Source organism: Lepidochelys kempii, chromosome 6 (assembly GCF_965140265.1).
Source record: "Lepidochelys kempii isolate rLepKem1 chromosome 6, rLepKem1.hap2, whole genome shotgun sequence".
Classification (NCBI taxonomy): domain Eukaryota; kingdom Metazoa; phylum Chordata; order Testudines; family Cheloniidae; genus Lepidochelys; species Lepidochelys kempii.
Window position 1 is genome coordinate 19,106,489 of NC_133261.1, and position 13,597 is coordinate 19,120,085.

At 48.7% G+C, this 13,597-nt stretch overlaps 1 protein-coding gene across 1 annotated transcript in view; it reads left to right on the forward strand.

The window, feature by feature from the left end:
* Positions 1–13,597, forward strand: part of LOC140912507 (NACHT, LRR and PYD domains-containing protein 12-like) — a 261,075-nt gene that overhangs the window by 108,145 nt on the left and 139,333 nt on the right. The window contains exon 7 of the mRNA XM_073346992.1: positions 7,115–7,285. Within this exon, the coding sequence (XP_073203093.1) occupies positions 7,115–7,285 (171 nt within the window). The remainder of the gene's footprint in view (positions 1–7,114; positions 7,286–13,597) is intronic.

Genomic DNA, 13,597 nt, shown 5'->3' on the forward strand with positions numbered 1-13,597 from the left:
AAGCATGCTGGGTGCAGGTGGAAATAATGGGGAAGACGGCCTGAGGGAGTTGAGACTGCATCTGAACGGTAGCATCTGAGACTGCATCTGGCCTTCCCCTGCGAAGTGCTCATAAATGATACCTTGCTCTCTATATACCTGGGCTTGGCGTTCCGCCATCTGCTGATACTCACTAAGCCAAATAACATACTGACTGGGCGTCAGCATCATGTGCAACAGCACCTTCCAATCTTCAGGGATCAGGGTGTTCCCAGTACCTAGCCCTTCAATGAGACCGCGTACATACGTGCTAGCGAGGCCGAACTCGCGAATCGCTTTCTTTACCTCTCTGATCACCGAGTAAGGCAAACGGACCCAGTTTGCAATCTTGTTGCCCTGGCCATCATCCTGCCAGATCACCGGACAAACTGAGACCAGATCAGTCAGCTCCTCTGCTGTAATATCTGAGCGAGTCTTCACTGCGTGAACCATTTGTTGCACCAGCGAAAGCCCCTGAGCAGACGCGGACGACCCCTCAGGGGGCCCCAGAGCATGGGGCCCCACGAGGGGATGGCGATCACACACTGGCTCCGGTGGGGAAGGCCAGGGAGGCGGTGGTAATAGAGGCACCAGGGGCGAAGCAGGGGGAGGGATGGCTGCAGGAGTGGATGGTGGTGGCGGGATCGGCAGCCCCTCTGTTGGCGCGGGAGAGGGTCTTTCCGAGGCAACACACTGTGTCGCATCGCCAGGAGGGGGGATGGCTGCAGGAGCGGATGGGAGTGGTGAGAGCACCAGCCCCGCGAGGGAGGGCCTGTCCGAGGCGACACGCTGTATCGCGTCGCGGCAGAGGTGGCAGGCATGTAAAGCCTGCACAGGCGCCCGAGGATCTTTGTGCAATGTCTGGCCCAACTGCTCCCAGTCCACTAGCTTAAGGGTTCTGGCTTCTGGGTACCCCGGGCATTGGGCACTTACCTCCTGTAGCAGGAGAGTGAGTTCTCGAGTGGGGCAGTCATGCTGAGCCTTACGCAGCAAATACTGTAGCTCATTACGGTGTTGCACTTGCAAAGCAGAGAGGGAGCTTCCCATACTTACCACAATGAAAAATACTCACCAGGATCCGCGAAGCGGATGAGTGACGCGTCTGAAACCCTTGCCGGGCGAGGTGAGTGCTGGGGGCCCCACGTTTGGGCGCCAGTTGTTGCGGTTCAATGACAAGACGGGACAAAGCTTTTAGCAAGCAAGCAGGCTAGTCTGCCAACGGACTTCTGCCTGTCAGCTTTCCACCTTCTCCTTTATTCTTTTCTCCCCCCCGCGCATTACATTCTCCAACAGATAAAAAGGAACACACTGGCTTTGTTTAACATTCTTATTTACCAATTTCTATCTACCACATTCCTTGCTCTCGGGCCTTGAGCCGAGTCCTGGGAGGCTTCCCACAGTTCATGTCATCTGGGCGAGATTCCAAGGTTCATGCCCTTGAGAGGAGCTGTGTGTGTGCAGCTCCTGCACAACACTCCGGGTGTGCCCTGAATGTTGCCAAGCGCTTGAACCTTGTATGAATCCTACACCCCACACTACAAGAAGGATGTGGAAAAATGGGAAAACGTCCAGCGGAGGGCAACAAAAATGATTAGGGGACTGGAATACATGACTTATGAGGAGAGGCTGAGGGAACTGGGATTGTTTAGTCTGCGGAAGAGAAGAATGAGGGGGGATTTGATAGCTGCTTTCAACTACCTGAAAGGGGGTTCCAAAGAGGATGGCTCTAGACTGTTCTCAGTGGTAGCAGATGACAGAACAAGGAGTAATGGTCTCAAGTTGCAGTGGGTGAGTTTTCGGTTGGCTATTAGGAAAAACTTTTTCACTAGGAGGGTGGTGAAAGCCTGGAATGCGTTACCTAGGGAGGTGGTGGAATCTCCTTCCTTAGAAGTTTTTAAGGTCAGGCTTGACAAAGCCCTGAATGGGATGATTTAATTGGGGATCGGTCCTGCTTTGAGCAGGGGGTAGGACTAGATGACCTCCTGAGGTCCCTTCCAACGCTGATATTATATGATTCTATTCTGTGGTGTAGAAGTGGCAGATTGGTTTCCTGATCTTAATCTGTTGTCTCCTGAATGTAATATCAGATGTGTCTCTGTGTCTGAGTTTGACAAACAGACATGGTATAGACTGAATAAAGTGGTGACCAAAGCCCATGTCTCTTTGACCATTGGAAATGTTGGGGATTAACAGATATAGGAACACTTGGTGGTTTTGTTTGAGGTTTGGGGTTTTTCCCCTGTTTTGGTCTTTTTCTTATTTTTTCTGGTGATTACTGGTCTGAGGGATAATTTTGTATGTGGCTCTCTGAATGTTAGTGGGCGCAGGGATGTTAAAAAACATAGGGCTCTTTCTGAGTTCCTGTCCCAGAAAAAGTTAGATATTTTGTTTTTGGAAGAGACGCACACAGATGCAGGCAACCAGACTGATCGCTTGCTGATTGCAGATGGGAGGTTTTCTGCCATTCTCTTTGCAGACAGGATAAAGCCTGATTGGGTGATTCTCTCTCTCTCTCTCTCTCTCTCTCTCTCTCTCACACACACACACACACACACACACACACACACACACACACACACACACACACACACACACACACACACACACACACACACACACACACACACACACACACACACACACACACACACACACACACACACACCCCCCCCCCCCCCCCCCCCCCTCGTATAGTACTGATTATCAGTTACTCCCTAAATAGTTGTCCATGAAGACCTGATTTTGCTTCATCCTGAAAACACTCAAAGTCTTATCACTAGTTTACCCCAATTGACTTTCTGTCATGACAGGGAGCTCACTCAAATTTCAGTGGTGGCACTGTGACCCCATGCACCAGGTTGCAACACCCAGATCAGGGAGCTAGTTAGCCCCGTGGGTCTGAAGCTGCAGGAGCTACTGCTGTGGAGTGAGTGCATGGTGGGCTCTACACCCCCCAGGACCCCTCGCCCCCTAGAGGCAGGACAAAATTCCCCTCCACCCCAGCTCAGGGTTTCCTATGCAACCTTTTGACACATTCTGACAGGTTGCATTGCTCGGAACTTAGGATTTATATAACACATACTTAAGTGCTGTATTTTAATATTTGCTGGATTTAATACTTATTATATTAATGTATGTATTCTATATCATGGGCTAGAAATATTTCATAAGCCTGACATTTTTGCACTAAAGCTATTTACTGGGTCACAATAGGCCATCAGGGTTTACAAATGGGTCCTGAGACCAAAAAGGTTGAAAACCACTCTTTTAGCTCAGCCATGGCTCCCTTGGCTTCTAGACTTCTGGCTCCCTGTCAATTCTAGTGGATTGATGGGGAGCCAGGAACCTAGAAGCCCTGGGAACAGACAGTGAGCCAGGAACCTTACAGGTAGGGAGTTGGGGCTTCCGAAGCTGATCCATATCTTGAGAGGGTATTCTCAGGGCTTCCAAGTGCTGAGCTGATGACTTCCACCAGTTCAGCGGCAAACACATACTTCTTGAATTCATTTTGTTTAATTTAAATTATTTATATACAGATTATAGTAAATGTATGCCTTAACACAGGATGTTATAATTTCAAATTGAATTTTAAATAAGTTTGTTTTAAAAGCAAAATATATTTAATTTAAATAAAAATCCTATTTAAATTAATCTGACTTAAGTAAAAAAATCAAACAAATAATGTCTTTTGATTCTTTCATTAAAAGTAACATCCATTTTTCTCCACCTTGCTTACTCTTAATATCAGGTTTGAGGCATTTGCCAAAACGGAACATGAGAAGAGGCGTATTTCTGCAGAAATTACTTGTTTTGACCACTTTCAAGTAAAAACTAAAAATAAAGATTTAAGTTTGTGATTTTTTAGTTTACAGTAGAAACAAATGTGCATGAGGAGGTCTTTCACCAAATCTTCAATTTGAAGTCAAGCACTCCAGCCACTGAGCTACCAAATTTGGCACTTTTACAGAAGCTCTTCCACAACTTACCGGTGAACAGGCTCTTGCATCTCACTGTTGAGCACCAAATACAGTACTGATTTGGTAAACAGATGTTCCATGTGTTTGTCCCTTAGTCATGGTTCGTGACCCACCAGTTTCATAGTCCAGGCGGCGGCGCTTATTAGCCACCACTATGCTGGTGGGGGGGTTTTCCTGTTTGGGTTCCAATATCTCAATGTAAAGTTGCTCCAATGAGCTTCTCTGTTCCTCCAGTCGACCACTGACAACTCTGGTGGTGGCAGAAAAAAATCCACATTTTGTTTAGAGTAATTATAGTATTATTTATTATTAATGTGTTGCAGTAGTGGTAAAATGCCTGTGCTGAGATCAGGGCCTCAATGTGCTAGGCAATGGACATGTTGTTATGGCAGGTGCCCCCAGGTGGTGCTGTTAGAAACGTGTCCAAATTATTTTTTATTAGGATGTAAATAAGCTTTTAGTCTTGGGGAGAAATGCAGTGTTTAGGTTATGCAAGGTTTTCTGCAAAGGCAGCTTTGGGGGAGAGGGAGCTGCTTGAGCAGCAGAAGAGTTACAGCTACACTTAGAGTGCACCCAGACGTCTCATCACTGATTGCTCCTCTGATCTGCAAGGCCCTGGACATTTAATACTGCTCAGCAGAGGGGTAAGGCTGAAGTCAGAATGAGGCACTGGTGTCATAAGAAGGAGAAAAAGTACACATAGACAGTCTCTGCCCTGAAGATCCTACAGTCTAAATGGAATGGCATAAACTTAATTAACACAGAGTTAAGGTTGCCCGGTTTTAGCTTGTGACCTTCCAGCATATGGAGTTCAGCAAAAATCAGATTTCAGAAAATAAGGAAATACAGAGTTAAGGTAAATGCCCATGCAACTGTAACTCTTCCCCCCTAGAGCTGGCAATGCTCATTGAGAATTATCTGTATGTTGTCCAGCTGAATTAATGGTGTTAAGTGCAGCTATATTGAATGGCAAATGAATATATCGGAGCACCTTGGGAGAGCTGGGATTGTGATATGAAGAGATTTGGGTCTGAGTCCCCTAGTGGGTTGTCAAAGGAAAGAGGTGTGTGTGTACCATGAGGTTCCAATCTGGCATCATTTTAGTTCAGAACTGAGTAGGTTGTGTCCGTATCAGGGCACTGGGATCGTCTTGCCATGGGGTCTCTTTCTCCTCACCTTCTCAGGTGTCTCCTCTCTCTCTCTCTCTCTTTTAACCCGTAAATTTTGTGGGGTTCTTCTCTTCTGCTTCAACTTGGAGGCCCTCTCCTATTCACCCCTCCCCAAATTAGTGTTCATCCCCTAAGATTCCCACATACACCTTTTGGTTTTTTCCTCCCCTTATTCAACCCAATCTTAGAATCTCTCCCACCACCCCTATTGCAGACTCCTCTCTTCCTGCCTCCAAAATATCTTGGGGTTCTATGAACCTGGGGGCTCCCCAAGGCATGGGGGCTTCTCTCCCTTGTACAAATTCAGGGGCTTTTTTCTCTCCCAAATTTTGGGGTTCCCTTCTCTATTTGGCAGAGTAACAATATTTTTAAGGCAAATGAGGGGATGAAGGAGGCCGTGCAGGTGACAGTTCTGGTGGGAGGAGTGTCTTGATGTGTGTAAGATTTAGCAGCTTTTGGGGTGGGGAGGGCTCATGCTTGGGTGTCCAGGGGGCTCGCTGTGAGGCCTTGAAGGAGGACAAAGACAGCCCTGCTTGGGGGTGGTCCCTGAGATGCACATGGTCATAGCCGGCCTGCTGCCATGGTTACCCAGTCAGCTGGCTGGCAGCTCCATCGGGAGCCCAGACTGCAGGTGAGTTACAGAAACCAGCAAAACTTCTGTTTTTATAAACCCCCCAGAGACTCTGGAACAAGCCCTACCAGCAGGGTGGGGTTGCCAATTTTCTATTTTCCAACAAACAGTACAGCAGGAGTGGTGGATCCTCCCCTTGCTCCACCTCTTCCCTGGAGGCCACTCCGCTCACTCCTCTCCCAGCCTCCCCGCCATTGCTGGCTGCTCTTCCCCCTCCCCCTTCCTCATCACTCAATCCTCTCCACCTCCTCATCCCTCCCCACTCCCCAACCACGAGCTTGGCTCCCTGTGCTCCCAGGGCTGGGACAGGAGCTGCAGCCCATGATGCGGAGCCTGCCTGCCCACAAGATGAATGGAGGAGGAGGCCTTGAATGAGCAGGGCTTGGCGTGGGTTGACAACCCGTCACCTCCCTCCACCCTCCCCAGCACCTGCAGTAACTGGACTTTTTGTGTCCGGTCAGTACATCTGACGCTGTACAGGTCCCCTTTCAACTGGACTTTCTAGTAAAAAACTAGACACCTGGCAACCCTATAACAGGGTCACACAGTCGCCCTCCTTTCAGGGACTCTTCCTTCCCCAAACCCTGGGAAACCCCCTGCCAGGGGGATCTTCTCCTCTTTGTCTCCCCCGCTTCGGTCCCTGGTCTCAGAGGAAGGTGGGTGTGACGCTGCCAGTGCTGGGCCTCGCAGCTGCCTCCCCTCCCCAGGCCTGAGGCTCAGAGCTGGGGGCAGAGACAGGAGGCGTCTGTGTTCTCCAAGGGAGCAGCAGAGCTAGTGCCGGGGGCGCGGAGGGTCAGGATCTCCCAGCTCCTCCTGCTCTGAGCCTGGCCCAGCTGCCTGGGGGGGGGCTCCCCCTACAGCCTCCCTGGAGCGATGGGGCTGCTCCAATTGGGTCGCACCATCCCGGGGCTGATCAGTGCCAAGTCCAGCCTGACTGGTCCAGACCTGAGTGGGAAGGACTTAAAGGACAACTTTTTACTCATTCTGAATTCTGGTTGGTCAGTGGAAAGGGTGAGGGGGCGGGGCTTCTGAAGGAACTCTTACCCCAAACCTTATTCCTCATTGGTCAGTGGCAGAGGTTTGATCATTCTTCCTGTTGATTGGTGAAGGGTAAAAGGCAAGGGGTGGAATTTAGACAGGAAGTCCCACCCACTGCTGGTCTCTCACTGGACAAGGGGTGGAGCTTGGGACGGAGTCTGTATCCTCCTGGATGCTGATTGGTCAGAGAGAGGGGCTTGTGGGTGGGGCCATCTGTCAGACCAGCTGTGACGAGCCCGGTCACACCGTGATGCCCCTTTTCTGCGTTCTCTCTCCTGCAGGTTGGACTCGTGCCGTGTCACAGCCGCTGCCTGTGGGGATCTTGCAGATGTTCTCACAACCAGCCGGAGCCTGACAGAGCTGATCCTGGGGGGTAACGAACTGGGAGATTCCGGAGTGCGGCTGCTGTGTGAGGGATTGAAACACCCGAACTGCAAATTACAGAGACTGAAGTAAGTAACATTTGGCCACAGTCCAAGGCCTAGGGCAAAGGCACTTGCCCCCATCTCCACGGCAGCATGGCTGAACAGCTAGAGTTCAGTAACCTTTCACTACAGGATAGCATGGTCTAATAGCCAGAGTCTATGTCACACAACCAGTGTGGCCCAATAGCCAGAGTATGTAGCAGCCCTTTGCTACAGGGCAGCACGGCCCAATAGCCAGAGCCCAGGTATAATCTTAATTATACCAATATGTCCTGTTTTCCACTTCTCCAACCACACTGGCATAAGTCCTCCTGGAATGACTACTATGCAGTGAGTAACAGTTATCTACCAAGAGTTCTCTGTACCTCTCCCAAGAAAGGTTCTTCTGTGGCTTGGGGAATAGTGTGGCAAGGCATCTCCTTTGTCTCGCCAGGTCAAGCACTTCCCCACCAGGCGATGGTGGGCCTGGTGTAAATCAGCCCCACCCCACTCTGGGCAGTTTTTGTTCTTTCCCCTTCTGTGCTTCTTTGGCTGTTTCCTGAGTAGGCCTCAGGGTAGGCCTGTAGCATGATCCTCCACCAAACAGAAGGGAATAGTCCCATAAACACAAAAACAAAGGGTGATAGCTCCCCCTGCCTCCTTGCTGGGGCTGGGTGTTGCCCTGTAGTCTGCCCCAGGGTGTCGGTTCTTCCCCTAGAAGGCACTTAGGCTTGTCTGCTTCCCCTATGGGGAGGAGCGCAGCCTCCCGTCCTGGCAAAGCTTTCTCCCCGCTGCCACTAGCCTGGTAGTGGCTTGTCTCTTTTTCCGTCTCCCTCTCCCTCCTGGTTTTAAAAGGTCTCAGGCAGCCCTTAACTGACTCCATGTGTTCCTAATAGACCTGATGTAAGCCCTTATCACCTTATAGAGAAGAGGGCCTTTAACATTCTAGGTCTTACACCTCTGCCTTCCCCACCATCTTGCAGCCGTCCGGCCTGACTTTGTCACAATAGCTAAGGCTGCCTACAAGATGAACTTCTAGATTCTACTCTTACTGTTATCTGAGCACAGTACTTAGGTAAAGCGTATCAAACACGTGATGTTTCCTGCTTGCTTTACACCAGGACAGCCTGGACAATGTATCTACCCCCCTAGGAGACAGCCCTGACTCAAATGCAAGTTCGCATTGGTGTGCTCCTAAAAGCATTTCCCACCTCTGGAGCCCTGCTGTCGTCAAGAGGCACTCTCTGGATTTAGGGCCCAGTAGTTTTAGAAGGGGTTTCTGTGACTAAATCAATCAGCTCTCCCCATCTGGCCAATCATCTGTTTGCTGGAAGCTGGTTCAGCTGTTTTCAGAATGTGATGGCTGCAGTTCCCAGCATGTCTCTGACTGTAGGCCGGTGTGCCTTTTTCCAGGGAAGAGGGAGCTGGGCTGGATCTAGCAGGGACAGAGGCTGGCTGCAGGGGGCTGGGGGGAGATAGCCTGGGCAGGCCAGCAGCTTCTTGACTTGGCGGTAGGGGGAGACAGGTTGGGTAGGCTGGCAGCTTCTCGGCTGGCTGCAGGGGGCGGGGGCTGGGACTGGGGCGAGACGGGTGGGAGACAGAGTCAGAGCAGAGAGGTAAAGATGGCTGAGGGATTCTGCATTAGCAGATCTTAATGCAGGATCTGTCTTCATTTGTATTGGTGTGTCATAACCATAAGGGTAGCCTAAAATTCCTCCTTACCTGTAAGGGGTTAAGAAGCTCAAGTAACTTGGTTGGCACCTGACCAAAGGAACCAATGGGGACAAAAGATACTTTCAAATCTGGCGGGGTGGGGGCAGGGAAGAGGCTTTGTTTTGGCTTCTTTGTTTCTGTGGTCATTCGCTCTTGGGACTAAGAGGGACCGGACATCAATCCATGTTCTCCAAATCTTTCTGAACAAGTCTCTCATATTTCAAACTTGTAAGTAACAGCCAGGCAAGGTGTGTTAGTTTATCTTTGTTTTCTCAACTTGTGAATTTTCCCTTTGCTAGAGGGAGATTTATCCCTGTTTTGTTGTAACTTTGAAACTAAGGCTAGAGGGGGTTCCTCTGTGCTCTTTGAATTTTCTGCTACTCTGTAAGGTTGACTACCAGCCTAAGTTTACAGAGATCATAGAATCATAGAATATCAGGGTTGGAAGGGACCCCAGAAGGTCATCTAGTCCAACCCCCTGCTCGAAGCAGGACCAATTCCCAGTTAAATCATCCCAGCCAGGGCTTTGTCAAGCCTGACCTTAAAAACCTCTAAGGAAGAAGATTCTACCACCTCCCTAGGTAACGCATTCCAGTGTTTCACCACCCTCTTAGTGAAAAAGTTTTTCCTAATATCCAATCTAAACCTCCCCCACTGCAACTTGAGACCATTACTCCTCGTTCTGTCATCTGCTACCATTGAGAACAGTCTAGAGCCATCCTCTTTGGAACCCCCTTTCAGGTAGTTGAAAGCAGCTATCAAATCCCCCCTCATTCTTCTCTTCTGCAGACTAAACAATCCCAGCTCCCTCAGCCTCTCCTCATAAGTCATGTGTTCTAGACCTCTAATCATTTTTGTTGCCCTTCGCTGGACTCTCTCCAATTTATCCACATCCTTCTTGTAGTGTGGGGCCCAAAACTGGACACAGTACTCCAGATGAGGCCTCACCAATGTCGAATAGAGGGGAACGATCACGTCCCTCGATCTGCTCACTATGCCCCTACTTATACAAGAGATGATTCTTTTACCTTTTTCTCTTTAAATAAAATCCTTCTTTTTAAGAACTGACTGATTTTTTCCCATTGTTCTAAGACCCAGGGATTTGGGTCTGTACTCACTTTGTAACTAATTGGTGAGGACATATGCTCAAGTCTTCCCCAGGAAAGGGGGTGTAGGCTTGGGGGAATATTTTGGGGTAATAGGACTCTAAGTGGTCCTTTCGCTGATTGTTTGTTAAATCACTTGGTGGTGGCAGTGATCCCAAGGCAAAAAAGAAATCTGTGCCTTGGGGAAGTTTTAACCTAAGCTGGTAAGAATAAGCTTCGAGGGTCTTTCATGCGGGTCCCCACATCTGTACCCCAGAGTTCAGAGTGGGGAAGGAACCTTGACATGGTGTTTTTCTATTGTAAAGCATTTAGGCTGCTTTTTTAGATAAGTGTTAATAATCTGTCCTCTTCCTAGAGTTCTGAGGAGGTTATATGACTATGAATCTTTTTTTAAAGAGTGCGGACTGCTGATTAGGTTGCAGTGAGGTCTTAATAAACTCAAGATCAGGCTTTAAACTGCTATCAAGTCCACACAGTGAACAAAGTGAAAAAACGCTTTGATCTTTCTGCTGTAGTGATTTTATGGGTAAAGTACAGCAATCCAAAGTTGAAAGAAATAGATCTGTGACTTTATTTTGATTTGTGTTGCTTTAAGAAGCTGCTTTCATGCTATTTACTCTCTCTTAGATACTGATCCTGCAAACAGTTATGCATGCAGAGGGCTCCCATGTGTAGTCATTTGCAGGCTTCAGTGAATGCATACTGGAGCAAAAACATGTGGATAAGCCTAGCTGATGACATTTGCATGATTACTTTTCAAACAAAGTTTACATAGGTGTTAATGGCAGCATAATTCTTTTGGAATGTTGTAGATATCTGAAAACTCTGATCTTAATTATTTTAAAAAAAATCCTATAGGCTTGTCTACACTACCAAGTTTTGTCGATGAAACTAATGTCGACATGAAAAAATTGACAAAAGCAAAGTTGCCAAAGTGTGTTTACACTCACTCCCTCTGTTGACAGATCGTGTCCACATTCGGGGCACCATCATCGACAGTGTTAGCAATGCACTGTGGGTATGTATCCCACAGTGCCTGGTGACACCATCTGTCAGTAGGTGTTGTGGGAAGGAGGAACGGAGTGTGGTGCATCTCCTTTTCCGCCATTTTTCCAACTGTCAATCTTTGCAGTGCGCTCCACCATCTTCAGTGGGAAAGGATGGATCCCACACTTCTCTGCTATGCGCCATTAAGTGTCATGAAGACCTCGCACATGGCAGCACAGTTAATCACGAAGTTACTGACAGAGGAAGCCTTGCAGGCTCCCGACATTCTGCATGATATAATTTATCAGTGCTTTTTGCTTTCACAGAGCAACTGCATAGGGTAGACCGTCGCTTTTGGGCTAGCAAAACCAGCACTGATTGGTCGGATCGCATTGTCTTGCAGGTGTGGGATGACGACCAGTGGGTACAGAACTTTAGGATGCAAAAGCAACCTTCCTGGAGCTATGTTCTGAGCTGGCCCATGACCTGCAGCACAAGGTGACCAGAATGAGAGCTGCCTTTCTGGTAGAGAAGTGTGTGGCAATCACTGTGTAGAAGCTGGCGAATCCAGACTGCTACTGCTCAGTCGCAAATCAGTTTGGAGTGGGAAAGTCCACTTTGGGGATGTATTACTCCAAGTGTGTAGGGCAATAAGTCGCATCCTACTATGGAAGATTGTGACTCTGGGAAATGTGCATGAAATAGTGGATGGCTTTGCAGAGATGGGTTTTCCTAACTGTGGCGGTGCGATAGATGGCACACATATTCCAATTTTAGTGCCAGACCACCTTGCATCAGAGTACATCAATAAGAAGGGATACTTCTCGGTGGTGTTGCAAGTGCTTGTGGATCACCGTGGGCGTTTCACAGACATCAGTGCAAGTGATCTGGAAAGGTGCATGACACATGCATCTTCAGGAACAGTGGCCTGTACAGAAAGCTGCAAGTGGAGACTTTCTTTCCAGACCACAAGATCACAGTGCGGGATGTGGAAATGCCCATAGTAATCCTGGGAGACCCAGTTTACCTCTTACAGCTCTGGCTCATGAAACCTTACACAGGGCAGCTGGACAGCAGCAAGGACTGTTTTAACAACAGGCTGAGCAGGTGCTGCATGGTAGTCAAATGTTCCTTTGGCAGATTGAAGGCGTGCTGGAGGTGTCTCTATGGCAGGCTAGACCTTACTGAGGATAATATTCCCATGGTCATAGCCGTGTGCTGCACTTCGCATAATCTGTGTGAATCTAAGGGTGAAATGTTTGCTCACATGTGGAGCTCTGAGGCAGAGCGCTTGGCTGCAGAGTTTGATCTGCCAGATGCCAGGGCTATCCGAGGAGGCCAGAGGGCTGCTATTAACATCAGAGAGGCTTTGAGGAACCACTTTGACAATGAGGGGCAGTAACACATATCTGCTTTGGAGTTGCTTCCCTGGTGCATCCCATACAAAATTTTGGGGCCAGATATCCATGCAAGAAAATGCTTTAGAAGCCTGTACCTGCGACTGAATTGATTGCTATGCGATTTTGTAGAACACAGCTATCATTGTCCAAGCTGTGAGAGGAGGTGGAGTGATGAGGAAACTGAGGAGCACCACAAAGTGAAAAGGAATGTGTGGGCGTGGGGGAGGGGGGTTGCTTGACAAAGAATTGTGCATGTGCACATGCTGCATTGGAGGTCGACCCCAGATCTGTTCACTCTGAAGTTTTATTCAAGACTTGAGCATCTCTGTCTGATCCTCCATCACTTTTATCATCCACTCAGTCGCTTCCCTAGCAAATGCTTTATTCCCTTTTCTGTCCTGCTTTTCAGCTTCCCAGCCCTCCTTTCATTTACTTGTGTCTGTGACAGAGCGCTGCAGCACCTCTCTGAATATATCTTCTTTGCTGCGTCTTGGCCTCTTTCTTATCTGCCACAGATGGTCAGCAAGGGTGCTTAGTGTGTTTCTCAAAGTCTCAGCTGCTGTGGACAACGCACAGAAGAGGGATTCTTACATTCCAGCAAACGATTGAAACAAGCACCTTTTGCAAGTAGTAGCAATCATTTTCTCACTGACTCTAGCCAGGCACACATCTCTGCAAGCACCCAAATCATGGTGAGTGTTGGGATTGGAGGGAGTGGGGATGTGCGAATGGACAAAAGACACAATCATGGCTTGCAGTTCAACTTTGCAGGGAACTCATTCTAAAATTATCCCACACTTTTCCACAGGCGGGCACCCTTCTAGCAGACATCTCACTGCTGTGGGTAAGCAGGGAAACCAGGGTACAACGACTGCATGTTTGCGACTTTCGCCCTGGTCTATATGCTGTTCAGTTATGTGCCGCTTTGGTCCCTACACAAGTGATGGATGAATGACATGGGACAGTTTCCTATGGTGGAAGAAGGAACAAGGCTGCACTGCCATGGAACCTGTGGCAGAGGATTAACAAGTACCTCTGGGAAACTTTCCAGAGCATCTCTATGGAGGATTCCATGGAGATCTTGATGTCCATCAACACCCTGCTTGGCATACCGATTAACTACACAGGGCAATGTCCAGCTCACAGAAACACAG